Below are 20,847 nucleotides of genomic sequence, written 5' to 3' on the forward strand. Positions count from 1 at the left end.
CTATGGATAGGTTTTTTTTTTTTTTTTCTTTTTTAAGTGTTATTTTAGTGAGGCAGGAAAATTTCTAATCTTAGACCAAACCACAATCTGGATTGCAGGTTTTGAGGTTATGAAATACAGAGCTGAACATTAGGTGAAACAAAATTAAGGTAACTTGGGTACTTCTTTTTCTATTATAGAAATGTCTCATTCATTTAGATTATAGGGCATGAAAGGGTGTTGAAAAAGGCACACTGCCAAAACTTAGAAAACGTTCAGTGTAAGCCACTGCAATGTAATCTTCATCCTTTAAACTTCTGTTACCAACAAGTGAAAAATCTAACCATTGTTTTATATTTTCTAATGAATAGATAAGAATCACTTGTAAGTAGGAGACTGAACATGAGCTAGGAAGCTTTATAGAACTTGCTGTGGTTTTTAGGGATCAGATGCTTGCCAGCCACTGAGCATGCTACTTTTATTAGATGAGCTAAATACCCTGTTGGTTTATTTCATCAAGAGCCTCAGCATTTACTTCTTAATCCCATTCTCATCCTTCCAGTTTTGTTCTCTGATTCCAGACCACAGTGGGGGATCTGCCAGACAACTCAACCCTTTTTTAGAACATGAAGTGACTTCTAGGTGTGAGTAGCTCCTTGGAGGTGCTCGTCATAACACCCCAGGCAATAATTTTTCAACCTGGCCTTTACTTTTCTCTAATGAGTTTGGCCTTCTCTTCTCTGGAGTCTGCTTTGCCTACCTATGCAGAGAAATGAAGGTGTCCTGGAATTTGCATCACCCCAGGACAGCCCTTAACAGTTTGGGATAACCTCTGATTCATACTGCGCAGCTTCCCTGTAGGAGGAGGATGAAGCCATACCCCTGATGGACTTTTGTCTGACAGCTCACTCTTGCTGACATCCTCATCTTCCCTGCCCCTCTTCTCCTCTCTCTTAGCAGTTCCCCCAGGGATGACCTTATTAATATGTCACTTGCCCAGGACGCCTTATCTCGGGTCTGTTTCTGGGGAACCCCAGATAAAATCGTATCTCTCAAGACAGTTTACGAAACATGCCACATCTGTGGTTCTGCTCATACAACTTGCTCAGCAAGTAGTACAGAGGCACATTTTGCTATGAGTATCCATAAAGTTATCTGCTTCCTGCAATTTATTATTTTATTCATGAAAATCAGAGTATGGGGATTGGAAAAGTATATAAACCTCTTATAATCCAAGCTTCCAATGGCTGTTTGATTCCTTGTACATTCCTATCAAAAAGTTACCTTTGAACACTCCCCAAGGACCCAGAACCATCTCCTGAGATAATCTGTTGTGCCTCTGTCTCTTTGTATAATTAAGTGAAGCAAAAACTGGTGTCCCCGAGGCTTTCCTGATTCAGCTTCACCCTCGGAGGTCCACAGCGTGAATCCCCCTTCCCCAAAACTCTTCCTTGGACTCTATGATGAGAAGCCACTATACGTGCCTTCATCATCTCTTCTCCAAAATAAACTTCACTCCTTCAATCAATTATTAAAGGCATTTGACATCATCTTTCTGTTGGAGTGACTGCCTGTTGAATATGCTCCAATTTGTGTAAGGCCTTCTTAGAATGTGATCACAGACCTGATTACCAGCCTCTTAGAGGATTAGAGTCTCCCAAAGCTGTCACGAAATTATCAGAACAGAATAGGATGGCTGCCTTTTTCTGGATGCTGTGACTCTATTAATCCAGCTTATGATTTCTTGACCTTGTTGTTACTACATGGCCCTGTATTGTTGACCTTTATTGAACAGTCTCGCTTCAAACTAAGACATTTTCCATGTTTTGCTTCTATTGCAGCTTCTAGATCCTGTCTTCATGTTAGTATTTTGGACCCAAGTTAGATGTTTCTTTATTTCAATCAAATTTCATTTTATTATGCTAAGCCTCTTGTTCTGGCATTTATGTGACTCTTAGTTAATTTACCCCATTATTTCCCCCTTTCTAGCAATATGGGCATAAGCGATGTCCCTGGATTCATATTTATTGTATGTGAATTCTTATTCCTTTGGAAGGATTAGATCCAAAATAATAAGCCTTTTTACTATTTTTTTTTCTTTTTGATGGGGGGGAGAGGGGAGGAGCAAAGCATGGCCCTTTATTTAACACATTTTGCCAACAAAGAGTAGTAAACAGCCCAGGCAGGGAAGAGGCTATTCACGTACACATAAAGGCTTTCTTGCTACATTTTTCCTCAGAGAATACGGACACCTGCCTATTTATAATTACAGGCTTGGTTCCTTGTCAGGTTGCTAATCTAAACTGTTTATTCTAAACACAGTCCTAAAATTCCCCATAGAATAACAAATATGTGAATACCTAGGTGATTTGCTGAGTCACCTAGTGGTTAAATTATTTTACCCCTTCCTATAATCATGGCCCCCTCTAAAGGTAGATGAATACATTATTACTGCATATTGAACCCAGTGAACCTTTCAGGACTATTTTATAAAGCCACAGGATTGCCACAGCCCTGCCTTAACAGCAAGCTTTACGTTTGACACTAATAATGGGTTTTATCTTTCCAACGTCATTGGAAGTCATTGCCTCTGGCTTTGAAGTCATTGCAGACACTGAACACGTCCCCTGGCACAAACCCACAGCATATACGTGTGCACCCAACAGTGATGCTCACACATTCAGTTCTCCTCAGCAGATCTGGCACTTGAAAGCTCACCAGGAGTGCAAGACCAAGCAGGAGCATTAGTGGAGCTCAGTGTGTGGGTTTAGCATGAACAACAGGCCTCCCAAGCCTGCCCGGAACTTGAATCCTGCTGACTCTGTCTCAGGCTCTCTGCTGTGAGCTACTTTGGGCATGCTTACAGAGGGTGGTTGCACTCACCTGGGACTGGCCTGCCACTGGCGTGCCATTGTTCAGCTGCAGCAGCCCGTTGGGCCCATCTCTGTAGAGTGTAACAATGTGCCAGCCACCCAGCTTGATTTTGGTCTCACTTACGATGACGGCGACCCCAGTTCCACAATTAAACCTACAGGGGTAAAAAACGAAAGGAAGAGTCATTGATCAACCAGCTCAATATGTTTTCAGACTCCACAGACCTCACTTCCAGGGTAACAGCTTCATTCAGAGTCAATCTGTTCAGAGTTATGCGTATGGATATCAAGAGCTGTTTAAATCTATGCATGGAAGAACTAGACCCCTCTTCCCCGGGGGCGATCTCACTCTAGATATCTACAGTCCACCCAAAAGACCTTTCAATATGGGGCCTTTTTAACCTGATTTTCTCTGCAGCTTAGAAAAAAGAAGGGTAACTAAGGCACTCCTTTTCCTTTTCAGAGATTGCCAGATGCTTAAAGTAAATTCCAGGGTAGTGAATTAGAATGTGAGTCACTCTGCTTCCAGGGATTTCTCTGGGGACTCTTCCCAACTCTCAAATGATAGGCTTAGTGACATTAATAAAATGTAAAAATCCAAGTCTCCACAGTCTTTTTGGCAAGCTGGTCAATCCTGCCATCTTTGTTCAGCTGCACCCACTACAAGTCAGGTGTCCAGAGGATACTCCAGCTCAAGAACCAGGTGTGGGATTGGGAGGAGCACCCTCAGATGGCTGCATTATCCTTGTTTATTCCTAACCTCCCTATGGCCCGGGGTGGCCCCTGGGCACTATGCCTGATAAATAGAATCTCAGTCCTTTCTGGCCAAATTCCAAATAGCCACCATGCAGATCCTGAAATTGCCAGTGGGGAAGGGGTCATGCCAGGCTTTTCCTTATTAGGATTTGCACTATCTCCAGCCACTTTTCAGGCCTCCCTTTGTCTTGAGATCCTCAAAGGAGTGAGATGGGCTTGAGGGGCATGCAGGACAGGCTTACCTTGGGGGAAGACATCAAGCTCACTCAGGAGGAATTGCAACCTCGGAGAGCTGCCACCAGCCAATATCTGCCAGTGCCACCGAGATTTTATCTGATTCTCCAACTGTCAGAGCCCTAACCATGGGCCCGGTCCTGGTGGCTAACTCCAAACTTCCATGAATCAAATAATTTAGTAAAGGGTGGGGGACCTATTTTCTAGCCTAAGTGGGATGCTCATAAGTCTTCTCGAACTTTTCCAGAAATATTCTATATACTTGAATAATAAAAATAGCCAATTATGGTAGATGCTTACAGAGTGTTTGCTCTGGGTCAGGCACTGCTCTAGCACTAGCATGGGCTCCCTCCTCTAATCCTCACAACAGCACGATGAGGAAACCCTGACCTGGAGAGTTTGAGTCATCTGCTGAAGGTGGGCAGTGGAGGAATGACACCAGTAGGAACTTGGTGCTATGAAGAAGGACAAGGCTGGTGTCCACTGGTTGTTCATAAATAGGTGCAGTGCACACCTCCATGGGCAGGGCCGGGGGGAGTAAAGATTACACATAAGCGAAAGGGAACTTCTGTATATTGAAGGAGAATGATCAGGACAAAGGAGGCGAGCCAGAGTTTACCATAGCTCTGGGGGAAGGTGAGAGTGAAGCCTAACACTCTGCGAGCCCTTGGGAGGCTGCAGGCTCCTCGCTGCCCTCCATGGCTGTCAGCCTTACTTACCATGAGGAGACTAGGAGAACACCCACTTTTCTTCCCATCACATCCACTCCATCTCAAGGAGAGAAAAAACTTGTCTTTGTGGCTCACTGTGGGATCTTCAGTGTAAAGGAGTGCTGGGTACACATACCACTGGGTAATGGCCCTGCGTGACCCAGAGGTTTTCAGGTGAAGCATTCAATGTCGAATAAATGAATAGAGACCAGGTTCCAAAACTCAAGTTTCAAAGGTTACCCTGAAATCCTGATACTGTGGTATTTGATAAACTGGTCAAGGTCATCTTATTCACATGATTTCTTTGACTACTGGAATCCATCTTGTATATATATTTATTCACAATATAAAAGGCAAATATAATGTAGGGTAATGTAAAAAAGAAAAAGCAAGTCCACAGGGCTTTTGGCATGAGTTACCTGAACTGCAGGGAGCGTCGAATGATAGCCAGGGACATGAAATCGCCCCTCCCGTGCTCGTTCTCCCCGCAGTAGAGCAGCAAGCCATCCTCTGCCTCGGCCTGTTATTACATAAACAAAAGCCACATGAACAACAGGCACCTCCTCTTCCATAAAGCACCATCTGGAAGCACTCATGAATACAAACTTAAGTGATTCTATTTACAGGAGCAAGCACATGGGCTCGAATTCATTCCCAGGTACCCATGCCAGGGCATTTTCAGCCAACAAATGGCAGCAATATAAACAGTGCATGAGGGAGGGCAGTGCCCTGAGAGGATGGTGGCCTGCTCGTTACTTGGTTTTGTGGATCCACCTGCAGAACCCCTGGCAAACCGTGTGTTTAGACATCGTGGTCACAGAGAGGATGTTGCTTGGCCTCATTCAATTCTATGGGGACCAAAGAACATTCTTTTCTTTATTCTTTTTAACCCCCACCCCCCGTGAGGCATGCAAATTTGCTTCTTTCATTTCATCTGGGGAACAGGAAGGTAAAAACAACACAGCTGATAGCCATGCTGTCTTATACCATGCCAGGTCCTCTCTTGGACACTCAACGCTGTGGCCATGACTTCAAAAGGGACTTGTTTCCATATCTCCATATCTTTTTGCGTCTTTGCAGATATCCAAAAGAATTATTTTAAGCTGAAGTCCATATTAAATTCTTATCTGCAGTTGATTCAGACCAGAGAGCCTCCATCGGGCCCTCATGCTACACCAGGGGTATACCCAGTAGTTTTCCATTTGTTCAATTACAGTTGTCACAGTGAAGGCAGACAACTGGGCTCTCTTTAAACAAGATTTTGAAATGGACAATGTATTCTTTCCACAATACAAGGACTCCAACATTCTCATGGGAGCCTCAGACCAGCCACTTCCACAGCTCAGTGACATACAAAACTCACCCCTCAGGGGTGCACTTAAAATGTGTGACTGTGCTCCTCATTCCTGCACTGCTGGCCCCTGGTTTAAGAACAGGTGCTATGTCACACTTACCTTTGGTCACTCTCTCTGCTTCCTCTCTTCCTCCCCCACTCCCTTTGCATGTGACACATCTCTGTGTTAAGGTTCCAAGAAAGCAGTTATCAAACAACTCATCCCTCTTACCCTAAATTCAAGAGTAATTTGAAATGCCTGATAGGAGTTCTTCAGAGGTTCAAAGGTTACATAGGAGTGGCCAAAGAACTGAGGGTACTGTATAACAATGTCTGAAAAGAAAAAAGACAACACAAAAGAATGCTATTCCCTCACATCTTCAAAGGCAAAAGTCAATATACACTGTTGCGTGAAAATCCTTGCTAATCTTTTCAATTTAGCTTAATATCTTCTTTTCTCTGCTTTTCACACCTGCTGTTCTCATTTTGGGGGACTTTGAGCCTCTGAAGTTCTTAGAAAGAAACTGCATTTTTGGAGATTGGTACTTGCTTTTCTAAAAAGAAATCAATGGCTATAAGACCACAGTCACCTGTGCTCAATTATACATTTTATAATATGAGTTTGCCCAATTATTAGGCTTCCTAACCCTCTTGCACATGTTCTGGCTGTACTTTCTGAGAGAGATGTAACAGCAGTAAAGGCCACCTCTCTGAGATGCTGTCATGATGATTCATTGGTTACTCCAAAAGTAATTTGACACACATAGAAATAAGGCTGCTAATTAAAGGCAATGGAAGTTGTCTCACAATTTGCCTTGTATAGCTAGTTTAATGATCAATACATTCAAGAAGGGACTTCTTTTAGAAAAGGGACTAGGAAGAACCATGTTGGGACCACAGAACGGCCCTCTGGCTCCCAGTGGCACCAGCCCACCACCATGTTCTAACCCCCCCCAGGCCTACCTTGTGAGCAGCTCTCACCACCTTTGCCCAGGTTGCAATGGCATCGCGAGCCCCCCCAGGTGTAGTCATTGGCACAAAAGCTGTCAGCAGAGCAGAAGGTTTCATCACAAGACATATCAAAGAGCCTTGACATCATGGCCACACTATGCTTCCCCTTCCTCTCCACGGGAGTGGGCTGGGGAGCCACTGTAGTCATGGGAGAAGATGCTGAGGTAGGGGGGACAAGCCCGGAGAGGGTCTTCGGGTGAGATACAGATGCCATCTTGGTTTCTGCCAAAAAGTTCTTATTCCCTCCTTTGGTAGCAGGGAGTGGTTTAACCTAAAGACAGAGAAGGAAACGTGTTCCAGATGAACACAGAGCAGGCTAATTAGAGCTCTTTATTTGTGGTTGTTGCCTAACATTTGAAAACAAGGTCACTACTGATACTTCCAAAACCCCTGCCATGGACATGGGGCAGGTAATGTTGACCTCAATTTATGGATAAAGAACTTAACGCCAAGGGATTTTAAGTACCTTGCCCTGTAATACTCAGAAAATCAGTAGCAAAACTAATATCATATGATTTTGTAAATTTCAATATTACAAAGATATATTACTTTGTCAAGGAATTGCTCACTTCCTTATATTCTAATAATATCTGATTTTTAAAAATTTCACTTCATGGGAAATCTAAAAAGGTTTTTGTGTCAGATTGTGAACTCAGCAGGCAGGGGCTATGGACAGCACATCAGCATGGCTGGTATTTCTCTACTACTGATTTATGAGCACCAGAAGCCTAAGGGAGGAAACAAATAAGTGTTGAAAGCAAATGGGCCAATTTAAATTTTAAGTAAAACGTTCATGGTCTATTGGCTAAATTGCCTTGTTTGTCAAGAAAACAAAAACACCTTGGGTTTTAAGAAAAGAGATTCCTATTACCTCCTCAAAGGAAATATCCAAATCTAAGTCGTCTTCAAATCCATCATCATCCTCACCGACTTCCATGTCCGTGATATAGTGGGGTCCATAGCGGCCACTTCCTTCTTCATCATGACCTTCACAAAGAAAAGAAGCACACATTCCATCAACATATGCCCTCTCTCCATTTTCTGTCCTAATCTGCCCTCTAGAGAGCTGAATGGATCAAGACATATTGAAAACACATAGGCAATTCAACACAGAAGAAGAGGATAAGTGAGTAAAATGTGCAGAAAATATTTCCTCTCACAAGGAACCAAGGAAATACCAATTGAAACAAGACAGAGCTGCTGTTTTATGCTGACAAGACTGGGAGAAATGAAGTCAGGCAATAAAACAATAATACCAAGGATGGGCTCCGTGGAGACTCTTCTGTGTGTACACTCACGTTAGACGGGTAAGCTGGCTTAACCACTTTGCTAAACACTTGGAAATATTTAATAAAGTAGAAAGTGTTTATACCTATCAATCCCACCCAAACTTAGGAAACCTAGAAAAACTCTTAGGCATGTATACAAGAGGCATGTGCAAAGCAGATTCAGAGCATCGGAATTTGTAATAGTAAAAAATAACCCAAACTTGCTCTTTGTAAGAACAAACAGACACTAAATGCCTGTCAACAAAGAATAGATAAACAAATTATGAAATGGAGGACCATATAGCAAGGGATGTGAATGAATGAGCATGCCGTGCATCAACAAAGCTTATTTTACGTTATGTTATGCAAAAAATGCAAGTTCCAGAAGCACATACCATTTGGTGACACTGTTTATGTAAAATTCAACAGCAAACAAAATTTTATTTACTATTTAGGCATATATATTTTAAACTCTTAAGAAAGACAACCACAATCACAAAAATACCCAAGAGAGAATAGAAGAGGGATATAAATGAACTACAATTCACAGGGGCCTTTCAGAGTACTCCGTAATATTCTATTTCTTGAGATAGGTGCTGGGTACATGTGACTGTTCATCTTATTGTTCATATATTATATATACTTTTGATATATGAAGTATTTCATTAGAAGTGCTTTAAAACAAAAAAGGAGATTATAACAGAGCAAACATCCTCACACCCTGAAAGAAATAGGCTCTGTATGGTATCTTGGGGGTGAGCCATGTCCATCCATTTCAGCAGGACAATGGGATCATTCAGAACTGAAAGGTGGACTGAGAAAAACTCTCAGAGGACAATACATGCCATTGTCCTTTGGAAGATAGTCAGATTGGAACTTTTATTCAGTTGTCATCCACAAAATCCACTGATTCACAACAGCTCTGGTTGAGGCTCCACGCAGAGAGCATTCCACAAAGGGGGACAGCCCTCTAACCCCCACGTCCTTGCAGTGGGTTTGGGCCAGCACAGGTACCAACTAGCTTGTCTTCTCTACACTAGACAAGCCAAGCACCATCCTTTAGGGCAGGGACAACTTTGGCAGCCGAAACTGACTTTGGTGGATTGATGATGCATATTAGTTATTAGTGTCCATTGTTTGGACTAGTTAAAAAAAGAAAAAAAATGACAAAAAACCATAAACTGAACTTAAAAACATAATACTTTCAGAATAAGCTAAGCCAAATAGCTTTCTCATAAAAACAAACTCACCTTCTCTGTCTTAGTTCATTTGGTATGCTATAACAAAAATGCCACAAAATAATGGCTTATAAACAATAAACACATATTTGTTACCATTCTAAAGGCTGTGAAGTCCAAGATGAAAGCTCTCGCAGTACCCAGAGAAGACCTACTTCTGCACAGATGGTGCTTCCTTGGGGCTTCTTCACGTGGTGAGAGGGGCAAACAAGCTGCTTTGGACCTCTTTAATAAGGGCATTGATGATCCTATTCATGAAAGCTCCAACTCCATGATCTAATTAGCTCCCACAGGGTCCACCTCAGGATTTCAACATGTACATTTTGCGGAGGTGGGGAGGAACATAAACATTCAGACCATAGCACTCCTCCAGGTAAAACAGCAACCAGATTGAAAGTGGAGCTGAAGGAAATGACAGAAAGTCATTTTGTCAGGGAGGATGCTGCTGACCAGAAGAAAGGGATGTGGTCAGGAGATAATCCATGGGATGAGCTATTCTCAGGTGTCAGGCACATTTTGGTGGAGGTGGTTAACACAGGGGAGGAAGTGTGCTCACCTTTTCCACACCAATTCTCCACAGTTTTGTTTAAAATAGCCTGCCTGCCAACTTAAAACTTAAGCCTGTTGAAGCAAGATTTATGCCCAGATGCCTGTTCTCTCAAGCCACGGGCATGCAGCACAGCTACGGGCCACACATCTTGACACGGAAAGCCAAAAAGCCCTTGAGGACAGCTTCCTGTAACTCCAGAATGCTCTTCCTTGCGCTGGGGGCCTTCTTGATATTCTTGCACATATTCTTACCAATGTTAAGATTTTCTTCATCTTATGGTTCCCCATCTGCCTACAACATAAATCTAGCCTTATTGGTCAAATATTCAAGGATCTCAATTTAAGCAGCTCTCCTTTTTTCTCCTTCTCTCCCCAATCACTGTAGATGTTGAAATCTACTGCCTCTCTCCTTCTTACCATCGTATACTTCTAAATCTTGTGATAATCCTGAATCGTAAGTATGATCAATCTCATTTTGTAGGTAAGTAAACTATAATTAAGGGGTAAATGATTTGCCTAAAATACAAGACCTTGTAATTGGTCCAGTCTAATTCAAATTCAAGGTCTTTGTGCTGACTGTTCTCCCACTCTCCTGTAAGAGAAGAAGCTACTGTGGAGGTAGACAGAGACTGGGAATGGAAAAAATTAACATGTATTGAGCATTTTTGTGCTCTAGGATCTTTTCATGCATTGTTTCAATTAATCCTCCGAAAATACCATGAAATTGGTGTTATTACTCCCATTTTGCCAAGGGAAAACATAAACACAAAGTGGTTAAAGAACTTGCTCCCAGGCATTCAGATAGTAACTGGTATAGCTAGAATTTATCCTTGGTCTCTCTTTTGACTACCTCATGCCTCTTAATCTGCAGCCATATAATGGCTAAGTGGTCTACTTGACTTACGAATACATCATGTATTTTCTTGCATCTTCTTATCCCAAGACCTTGGTTAATATTCTTCTCCCCATTGCCATCTTTTTCCATTTCCCATCTCCTTGCACATAGTCTACCTACCCTTCCAGTTGGCATGTCTTCTGTGGGGACAGAGCTAAGTATGTACTACCAGACAACCAAAATCAAGTGATATATTAAAAAGAGAACATCAGACTTTTCTGGAGGGAAAAAATGGTGACTCCCAAAGTATGAAGCCACCAAGACCTGCAGGACATTCCTTAACTTTCTCCTGGATGGGGCTACTCACCCACAGATATATGCCCCTAATCATAGGCTCAGAATAAGCTTCCACAGCTTGGTGAAATCAACGTACATCTTCTGGTCTGCTGGCCTTAGAATCCTGCCATCGTGTTTACCAACTCAATCGTGAACCTCTTGAGGGCAGAAACCATAAGATTTCTTGTTATTCTCTCCCTTCCTCCCTTTAATTAACATTTCACATACTCACTGAAGGGCAAGACCTCTACCAACCAGAGAAGACACTCCCACAATGCCGCACTATGTCCTGTTCTGGCCCAACTGACCAGGCCTATTTAAGTGCAGGAATATCTGGAGAGAAATCTTTACATGGTAGAACACTGCCTTCAAATTCAAAGACCCAAACTGCCACCAATCCTATCCCATTCTCAAAGTCAGAAGTAGAAGTTAGAGTTGAAAGGGACCTTAGACACCACCCAGTCCAAACTTCTCATCTCATAAATGTGGAAACCGAAGCCACAGAAGAGAAATGACATAAAACCAAGGTTATGCATCTCACGGTAGGAATATCTGATTCTAGAACCAGGTCATATGATTGCTGGGTCAATACCTATAATACTCGATCATACAGATGTTTTGGCATCAGGTGTCTAACATATCAATACTTCAGTAGAAGAAACCCGTAACTTAGAAATGATACCATGATGAGAAAAGCAATGATTCCAGATTCTCTACTTGTTTTGACAAGTAAAATAAAGCATACATGATTCAAGGGATAAAGTTCTCTCGTCTTTGTAAACATCGCTTCTGCTTTGATAGTTTATATAATATATTTCTTTGCAACCTGAGCTCACTCAGTTTAGGGAACCAAGGATATGAAACAAGGATGGGGAAAGGAATATGGAATTACAAGAACTTGGAGTCAAATACATTTTAACTTTTATAGAAAGACCTTAGAAATCAGCCAGCACAACCAGTCCATTTTATCGAGGACTAAACTGAGGATCATTAAGTCCATGTGACTCCCCCAGACAGCCTTATTAGTCATAGAGCTGATCTAGAATTTTAGACTGGTGATACTGTACCCAGTACCATTTTTCACAACCCAAACTCCCTATGTCTCATAATAATCCAGGCTAATAGTAACTTCCCATGTTTAATAGGAAAGAAATGAGCACAGAGGACCAAGCATAGCAGGATTCAAAGAACCTGGAATTAAAGGTCATTGCTCTGGTTTCCTGATGCCCCCACCACCTCAGATCTCAAATCCACAGCTCACATGATATTTTTACTAATGCTATTTCTAAGTGAGCTCAGAATGCACAGTTCAAGCCAGTGATAAGAATTCTCGTGTTAGCCTGGGGTTATTGTAATTAAAGTACATAATTTATCCCTTCCTACTTGGTACTTTGTTAATTAGGAGAAGAGAACATTTAAAAGGAGACATTTATTAGAACCAGAATAATCAAACCACAAGTTCAGGAGTTAATCCACTATAGGAAAAGTAATAAACAAAATACAAATTTTTATTAATAGACAAAATGGTGACTTTTATTTCAAAGGCGTCACAGATTTTCCATTAAGTAGTGAGTTTTTCAGATGTGTCAACACAGTGTAGTTGGAAATATCTCTGGTCATGGAATCCAAATAATTGGGAAGGGAATATGAATGTCTGTGTGACCTTAAACAAGTCACTTAATCTCTCTCAGTCTTGTGTTTTCCAATAAATATAAGAAATAGAAATAGATTTGATGACCATTGAGGTCCTTTCTAGCACCAACATTCTGTGACCCTAAAAAAAAAAAATCACACTTTTAATTTAGACGTATTTGCATCTGTCACATCAAGCAAGGTTTGAAAAAGAAACAAGTGAAAAATTTTACTTATGTGGGTGAAAAAAGAAGTTAGTTCAGTATGGACCTCACAGGCGTTGGGGATTGCAACTTTGCATTCAGTAGTAGTATATGCCTCCTAGAAGATGCCATAGTTCACCATTTATCAGAATCTATCTTCATTCAAAAGAACCAGGTTGTATGAGTCCCTTTTTCTTAACAACTCTTAGCAATGATGAAAGCTGAACACTTGTTTCCCACTCCTGAAGTTGCAATACCATGACAGTAGTTTCCCTAAGCACTGTTGGATTTTTTTTCCAACCATTTTCCCTCTTTAAAGAGGTAGAGACACTGATTTAGGCCCACATTTCTGAACTGAGACAAGCCGATCTATGAAAGGACTTGGGGGAGGGAGAAGAAATTTGGAACCATTTTGGTCTCTCCTTCCTTCCCTCTGCACGTAGACTATGGAAAGGAGTAGCCTGGACAGCTGGACTACTGTGCAAACCCAGACTGTCTCTCAGGTGGGCTGTCCCAGGGTCAGGCGAGGTGAAGGGAGTTTGCAACCCCATTTTGGCTCTTAAAGTAAGTTGTATCTTCTGACCCAGGCTTTATCAGAAAAAAAGATGGCATTTGATTTATCTGCTTCATCTTCATCTGCTATATTATTTTGTTACTCAATTACCACAACACCCAGCTATTTTTGGCTACAATTGTCATTGTTGTTTAGCAGGCCTGGACAGGGCTCAAACCCACCAGCCTCGGTGTATGTGGCCGGCCCCCTACTCACTGAGCTATGGGCACTGAGCCCAGATTGATATTTAAAGTTTGATAATACCAAGTGTTGACAAGGATGTAGAGCTCTGAGTACACTGTCAGTGGGAGTGGAGATGGTTGCAAACACTGAGGAATTTTATAACAGGTAGGAGAGTTGACGATGTGCCTGCACTACAACCTAGCAATTCCTCTTCTAAGTACATGCCCAAGAAGAGCTCTTGTACACACGCACAAGGAAACATATGAAGATTGTTCTCTGTAACATTGTTTTGTTATGGCAAAAGTTGGAACAACTCAAATGTCCAACATAAAAATAATTAATGAATAAACCATGGTATGTTCATATGGTGAAACACTATGGAGCAGCGAAACTTAAGGCACTAGAACTTTATAATTTAGCTTGCTTAAAGTAGAGACATAAGGTTGTATACATGCCCATGCAAAAGAAAAATACAAGTATATTCTAGTGAGGCGGAGGAGAGAGAAGGGGAAGAGAAAAGGGAGCAGGGAGGGTGGGTGGCGGGATCTCACCTAGTGTGCACACTGTGAGGGTATTCAGAACACCCCCTAGTAAAGGGCTCAACTCCACCTTGAACCTTAGAAACGAAAACAGTAACCTAAACATTTGTACCCCCATATGAATCTGAAATTAAAAAAAAAGAAAAACAAGTAAGGTTGTAGAGAAAAATTAGTTGCAAAAAGTTAAAAAAACATTCAAAACAGTATAATACAGTTTTCAAATACACATTAGTACAAGAATGAAAACTTACAGAGGGAACCGTAAATACCAGATTCAAGCATCTCTCAGGCGGAAGGAAGGGAATAGTGCTGGGAATTGCACAGACAGGCTGCCCTTACATCCACAATGTTTCTTTTCTTTTTCTTTCTCTCTCTTTCTCTCTTTTTTTTTTTTTTTGAGACAGAGCCTCCAGCTGTCACCCTGGGTAGAGTGCTGTGGCATCACAGCTCACAGCGACCTCCAACTCCTGGGCTTAAGCAACCTCCAACCCCTTGCTCAGCCTCCCAAGTAGCTGGGACTACAGGCGCCCGCCACAACACCCGGCTATTTTTTGGTTGTAGTTGTCATTGTTGTTTGGAAGGCCCGAGCTGTATTTGAACCTGCCAGCTCTGGTGTATGTGGCTGGCACCTTAGCCATTTGAGCTACAGGCTCTGAGCCCGCAGTGTTTCAATTATGCAGCACTGAAGAGAATGTGGCACCTGTTAAGATTCGATGAAGCCGGTTACGGATACACAAGTGTTCTTGATACTTTCCACTATGCTTGTGACAATGCATGATTTAAATATTAACAAAACTTGAATTTTATTAGGAGAATGAAAATTTACACATAAGGTAAGACATAATAAAATCAATAGCATAGAAACTTGAGTCCATGATGTGGGCAATGAATTTGAGATGTTCTCCCAGAGTACTGAGACAAATGTCAAAGATGAAAAATATGAGGAAAAAAGATAGATATGGATGTGGCTACAGAGAACAAGATTCAAACTAAGGGATTGTGGGGTTTCTTTGGTGTTTACTAGAATAATGCAAACAGAAATATGAATCAAAAATATAAAAATAAAATTTGTCAGAGCTGGAAGAAAATCTCTGAGAAGAGTTTAAAAGAACTAATGTTTTAGCTAAAATCAAGATACTTATACCTAAATACAAACTAATAAAATTTTTATAGACCTAAACAAAAAACCTTTAGGATTCAAATGATGATTTTCAGGTAGACAAGAAGTTGGGCATGTAAAGAAATAGTTGATGTTGAAAAACGTAATCCAAGAGGTGATTTCTCTAGATTGTATCTGGCTTAGTCTAGACAAATCAGGAAGGTAATAAGTAAAAAGAATTAAGATATGTTAGAACTATCACTTTGCAGGTATAAAAGAAAAAAATGTGTTATATTCAATAGCAGAAGGTATACTAGGTAGCAGTCTCTAAAATATACATAAAGAATTTACTTTGTAATTCTAAGGAACAGGCTAATCATCAATCCTTCTAATTGTCTAAGGGTTTTTTTCTTCTGTTGAGTCCAGTCATTCCTATGAAAATACGATTCTCAGCAATAATTCAAATTGACACCCTTAATTTTTAATGAGTATCATTAAAAATAAAGCATGCAAAAATATTTCCTTATCTACTGTAAAACCACCGTGAAAGTCACTATTCACTATAATGTTCAATGTTCTTTATGCAATGATTCACTTGGTAATTTCTTCCAAAAACTGTATCCAGAAAAAAGTTTTCATTGAAAAACTGGTTTGCAGTTTTTGGTTAGTCATTAAGAGTTCTGGAAGACATTAATTTCTTTTTTGTTCTTGCAATTAGGAAGCCCAGAGTTTAGTAACATCAAAAGCTTAAATGACCATCTCATCTCTAGTCTTGACACAATTACGTCCCCTACCTCTATTTGGTTTTTGATTATTTTATCATACTTCTTTTTTAATTATAGCTGGGGGTGGTGGTGAAGAGGAGGTGAACTTTCTCAAATCAGTCTTGCTCATGAATGAACTATCAATGATTAAACATACTTTCAAATATCTTGAGCAATTCCACAGGCCGCCATGGGTGTAATAGACAGTAGCTTGATTTGCAGGTGGAGAAAACCAGGGGTAACTAAGCCAGGGAGGGTCCCATCAGTGTTCTACAGTGAAGAAGACCTCTCTTACTTTGTATGTATCGTATTGTAGGGAAGTAGAGCCAGTCTTAAATCAGAGAAAGAAGCCTGGCTTAAGTCTTCAGTCTGACCCACAACCATGCCCAGTATTAATTTGCTCCTGTCGGTGACAGGAGCAAGCCAGCCTCTCTCTGGGTCATGAGATTAATTTGTGCCCAAGAAACCTTATGTTCAAAATAAACAAGAATAAGAGTAAGCTGTTCCTTTTCAGATGGGTATTGGCATATTGATTAAACTCAAAGAGAGAGGAGGACCCAGGGGCACAGCTGAGGATTCCTAGGCATGGGGGCATCACAAAGGCATTCTCCATCAGAGAGAAAGCCATGACCTGTGGGAGCCTGAAATTCACCGAAGAGTAGAGGAACCGTACGGTAGGCTCCCCATGGGCTGCTTTCTAATGGAAGTTTCCGCAGTGGTTTGAAACCTACTCCTTGAGAAAATAGCAGTTAGCTGGAATTTACTGAGCAGAGGAAGAGAAGGAGATGGAAGGGCACAGAAAAGCTTCTGGGGACAGCTGAGATAGCTGGCACGCTGCTGCGGGCCAGGAGGGCTCAGCTCCCAAGCCAAGAGCAACACGGCAGGAGGTGCTGGCTGGGGCTGGACTATGGAAAATTTTAAGCGTCAGGCTAAGAAGTGTGGCCTTTATCCTTTGAGCAAAGGAGCAAGGGAGCAGGAGCTAGTGGAGGTGGCTTTTGGTCAGCCCACTGGGGCAGAGTTTCTGCTTCTGCTGCGTGCCTCTTTGCCTTCTGCACGCTGCACCAGACTGCCCTGTGACCTCCCTCAGCACTGCCCCCAGAAAACCTTCCACCTGGATTCTCTTGGTCCTCATTCCCTATCCCTCTGGGAAAATCCCACAACTTTTACCAGTCATCCTCAATGTCACCTGGCCGTGAAACCTTTGTCCACCCACTGCCCAGTTCCCTGACCCTCTGCCTTTCTTTACGCTGCTCTTCACCACACAGGCAGCTGTGTGCTCATGTGTCTGCATCACTACCCTTGAAGGGCGAGGGCTGCCTTAGTTCTCTGAGAAGAGAGGCTGGTTGATAGAAATATTTGTGAAATGAATGCCTGATCCTTTGGGGGACTTACATACCTCATCGGCCCTTACTTTATACCTTTCAGTGGTAATATATAGTTTTTAGGAAGCTACATTCAATTTTCCCATATACAGCCATGCACCAGGTAATGACATTTTGGGCAGGGACAGAACACACATATGGTGGTGGTCTAGAGCTTTCTCATAGCCTCAAACAAAAACTGTGCGGACTGGGCAGTCACTCACCATTTCCCTTTCCCTTGACTCCTGGCAATCTAATCCACTTTCTGTCTCTACAGATTTGCCTGTTGTAGATATTTCGTGCAAGTATAATCACACAATTTTTGTGTCTCATTTATTTCACTTAATGTAATATTTTCAAGGTTCCTAATTTTACAATACCATATTTTCACTATGCCTTTTCTATATTTAGATGTGTTTAGATATGCAAATACTTCCCACTGTGTTAGAATGATCTACACTAACGTGCTGTACAAGTGGGTAACTTTAGGAGCAATAGGCCATACCATATAGCCTCAGCGTGCAGTAGGCTGTACCATCTAGGTTTGTGTGAGAACATGCTACGATTTCACACAATGACAAAAATCACTTAATGATACACTTCTCAGAACATCTCCCTCTGTTAGGTAATGCATGATTTTACTTGATTCAGTATTATTCAAACTATAGATTTCAAACTCCTTTGTGGATTGTAAAAATAATTCAGTGGGCCATACCACATTAAAAAAAAATAAAACTTAATGGTGTAAAATATAAAGCCCTGCAATTTAGTGAGGGTAAGTAACGCTCTGCATGACATTTGCAGATACGCACTGGTTATTTCTACACAGTTGGCTCTCTCTGTCAGTGGGTTCCACAGCCATGGATTCAACTAACTGCAGATCGAAAATATTAGCGAAAAAAAAAAAAATAGATGGCTGCCCCTGTACTGAACACTTACAGACTTTATTTTCTTGTTATTTCCTTAAACAATACAGTATAATAATTATTTACATAGCTTTTACATTGTATTAGGTATTATAATCTAGAAATGATTTAAAGTGTACAGGAGGATGCATGTAGGTTATATGCAAATACCATTTTACATAAGGGATTTCAGCATCCATAGATTTTGGTACTTGTGGGGAGTCTTGGAATCAATCCTCCATGGATACTGAGATTATGTTTGTGTGTGCTAGGATGCCAGGTAAATTGTATAAACTTATTTATAGCTTGCAGTCTAAAAAAGTTTGAGAACTACTTCACTCTGGTTGTTTTCAAAATGTTGGTTAATTTCCCAGCTGACTGCCATTTTACTTTGAGCAGGGGCTAGGCTTTTTAATTTTATTTTTGTCTTATAATAGGGTTTCTCAACCTCAGCACTATTGACCAAATGTGGGTCACTTTTTGTGTGGTAGATGGTCCTGTGCAGTGTGGGATATTTGGCAACATCCCCAGGTCTACCCACTAGGTGCCAGTAGTGACTTCCCCACGGTTGTAACACCCCAAATGTCTCCAGACATTGACAAATATTCTCTGTGGGGGGCAAAATCACCCCCAGTTGAAAAATCCTGCTCTACTGATCCCAAAATAATCTTGAGCATTCAGGCAGGCTTTAAGGGATGCACGATCGAAGCAATGATCCTCTGAAATCCTACCTCAGGAGAATGACTGGGATACTGGTCCCAGAGTTTCTTAACCTCTGCCAGGGTTAGAGCCAGGTCCTCATGGGCCACCAAGAAACTGCATAGACCACTTTCAGTCCAGCTGCAGGATTTTCCCACGTGTGGCTAGGGTGGGCTGTAGGACCCCACAGATGCTCACGGGCAGAGAGAGTTCATTCCTTCACCAAAAAAGCACTCCGGCTTATAGTAAGGACATACATCAGGGAACTGAGGTGGAAAGTCCCAGCTAGGAAGCATGGGAGCAACAATCACACTGCTCTAAAAGGGAGCCAGTGAGAGATGGGTGAGAAGGTGAGGGCCACGTGGTGAGGAGTGATAGTGCCTTTGCAAGGAAGGCCCTGGCCATGCATATGTGTGGGGTTTCTATGACAGAGAGGAGGGTCAGAAATTCAAGGAGCACTGGCCAGAGAGTCCTGTGACTCCGGCAGTCATGATGACTGAGTGACCAGAGGCTAGTCACATAACCTGGTGGTGTCTCAGTTCCTTATCTGAACATTGTGGAAGCCTGTGTAGATTTTTCAACCACCTGCTAGTCCCAGAAGTCTACAACTTCTGTTCAGTGCTCCACCTTTTCTTTTCCTATTTGGTCTCCTGACAGCAATATACAGTTGGCTCCCAAGAAGTCCCTCTTATTCTCCAAGGAGAATTTTAAGGAGACCACTCCACTTACTTTGTGGCGTTTTCTTCCTTAGCCACAGTGATCCTATTTAAAACATAAGTCAAGTCATGTCATTCTGCTGCTCAAAACTTCAAAATCTTGGCCTTGCACTTAGAATAAAATACAAAGCCCTTACCAGGACCTCAAGACCTTACCTGGTCCCTGGCTGCTGACTAACATTCTCACCTCCTTTCCTATCATTCCTCTCCCCCTTCCCAGGTTCCTGCCACCTGACCCTCCTTACTATTCCCAAAATGTTCCTATCCTGCTCTCACCCCCGGACCTCTGCACTTGCTGCTCCCCCCACATTTCAAAGCTCTCTTTTCAAGCTTTCCTTGTTAGGCTGCCTTAAGGAGCAGTGCCCACCAGCCCCGTGTCGTTAGCCCTTGACTTTGCCTCTTAATACCATCACAGACACGGCATTATTTCTGTAATACAATATGATCCAGTCTGGTTTTATAGCCCGTCCCACAGACGTTCCCTGAGGGCGGGGACACTGCCTATCTTGTACACTGGAATGCCCTAGCATCCAGAAATTGCCTGGAATAAACAGGCATTAAACATAGGTTTTAAAAATCATGTGAAAAAGTGTTTAAACAAGTGAAATAATCACTGTAGACTCAGAAACTAGATGCTTTACTTTCTTGAACATTGGCAAAACAGTTTTTAGATGAATTTAATCAAAGTAATGTTAAAAAAATCCTAATTTAATCTTGTTATTTCTAGCTTTTCTTATCTCTCACTCTTCACATTTTCATTGTTCCAATTCTTTATAAATTTGAAATCTCTTTGTTTTATTTTATTTTGAAAACTGTAGCAGTATTTTGAATCATTAGGATACAGCAATGATTATAAGAAAGCTGTTATAAATGCCTCAGATTACTGAAATAGTTGCCCTCCCCCATGCTGACGGGAATTATTTAGCCATAGAAGTCCTCTGTCTGACACAACATAATGGACAGTCTCTATTTTGCCCTCATCTGTCAACCACTTCAGGTGACAACGGACTGATTCCACAGGGCTCTTGTGGCCCTGAAAGTCTGTGAACTTCCGCCATCTGCTGGCTGACT

The 20,847-nt window shown here is 41.7% G+C and overlaps 1 protein-coding gene across 5 annotated transcripts in view; it reads right to left on the minus strand.

Moving 5' to 3' along the window:
- Positions 1–20,847, minus strand: part of EGFLAM (EGF like, fibronectin type III and laminin G domains) — a 179,664-nt gene that overhangs the window by 42,509 nt on the left and 116,308 nt on the right. For 4 of the 5 annotated variants that reach the window (XM_053591956.1, XM_053591940.1, XM_053591966.1 and 1 more), the window contains 5 exons: positions 7,768–7,883; positions 6,849–7,167; positions 6,118–6,218; positions 4,972–5,072; positions 2,863–3,007 (listed from right to left, as the gene is read on the minus strand). In XM_053591956.1, the coding sequence (XP_053447931.1) occupies positions 2,863–3,007; positions 4,972–5,072; positions 6,118–6,218; positions 6,849–7,167; positions 7,768–7,883 (782 nt within the window). Of the gene's footprint in view, positions 1–2,862; positions 3,008–4,561; positions 4,641–4,971; positions 5,073–6,117; positions 6,219–6,848; positions 7,168–7,767; positions 7,884–20,847 lie in introns of those variants that run through there. The other variant, XM_053591971.1, reaches the window with a different exon arrangement.

This window comes from Nycticebus coucang, chromosome 1, assembly GCF_027406575.1.
Source record: "Nycticebus coucang isolate mNycCou1 chromosome 1, mNycCou1.pri, whole genome shotgun sequence".
Lineage (NCBI taxonomy): Eukaryota > Metazoa > Chordata > Mammalia > Primates > Lorisidae > Nycticebus > Nycticebus coucang.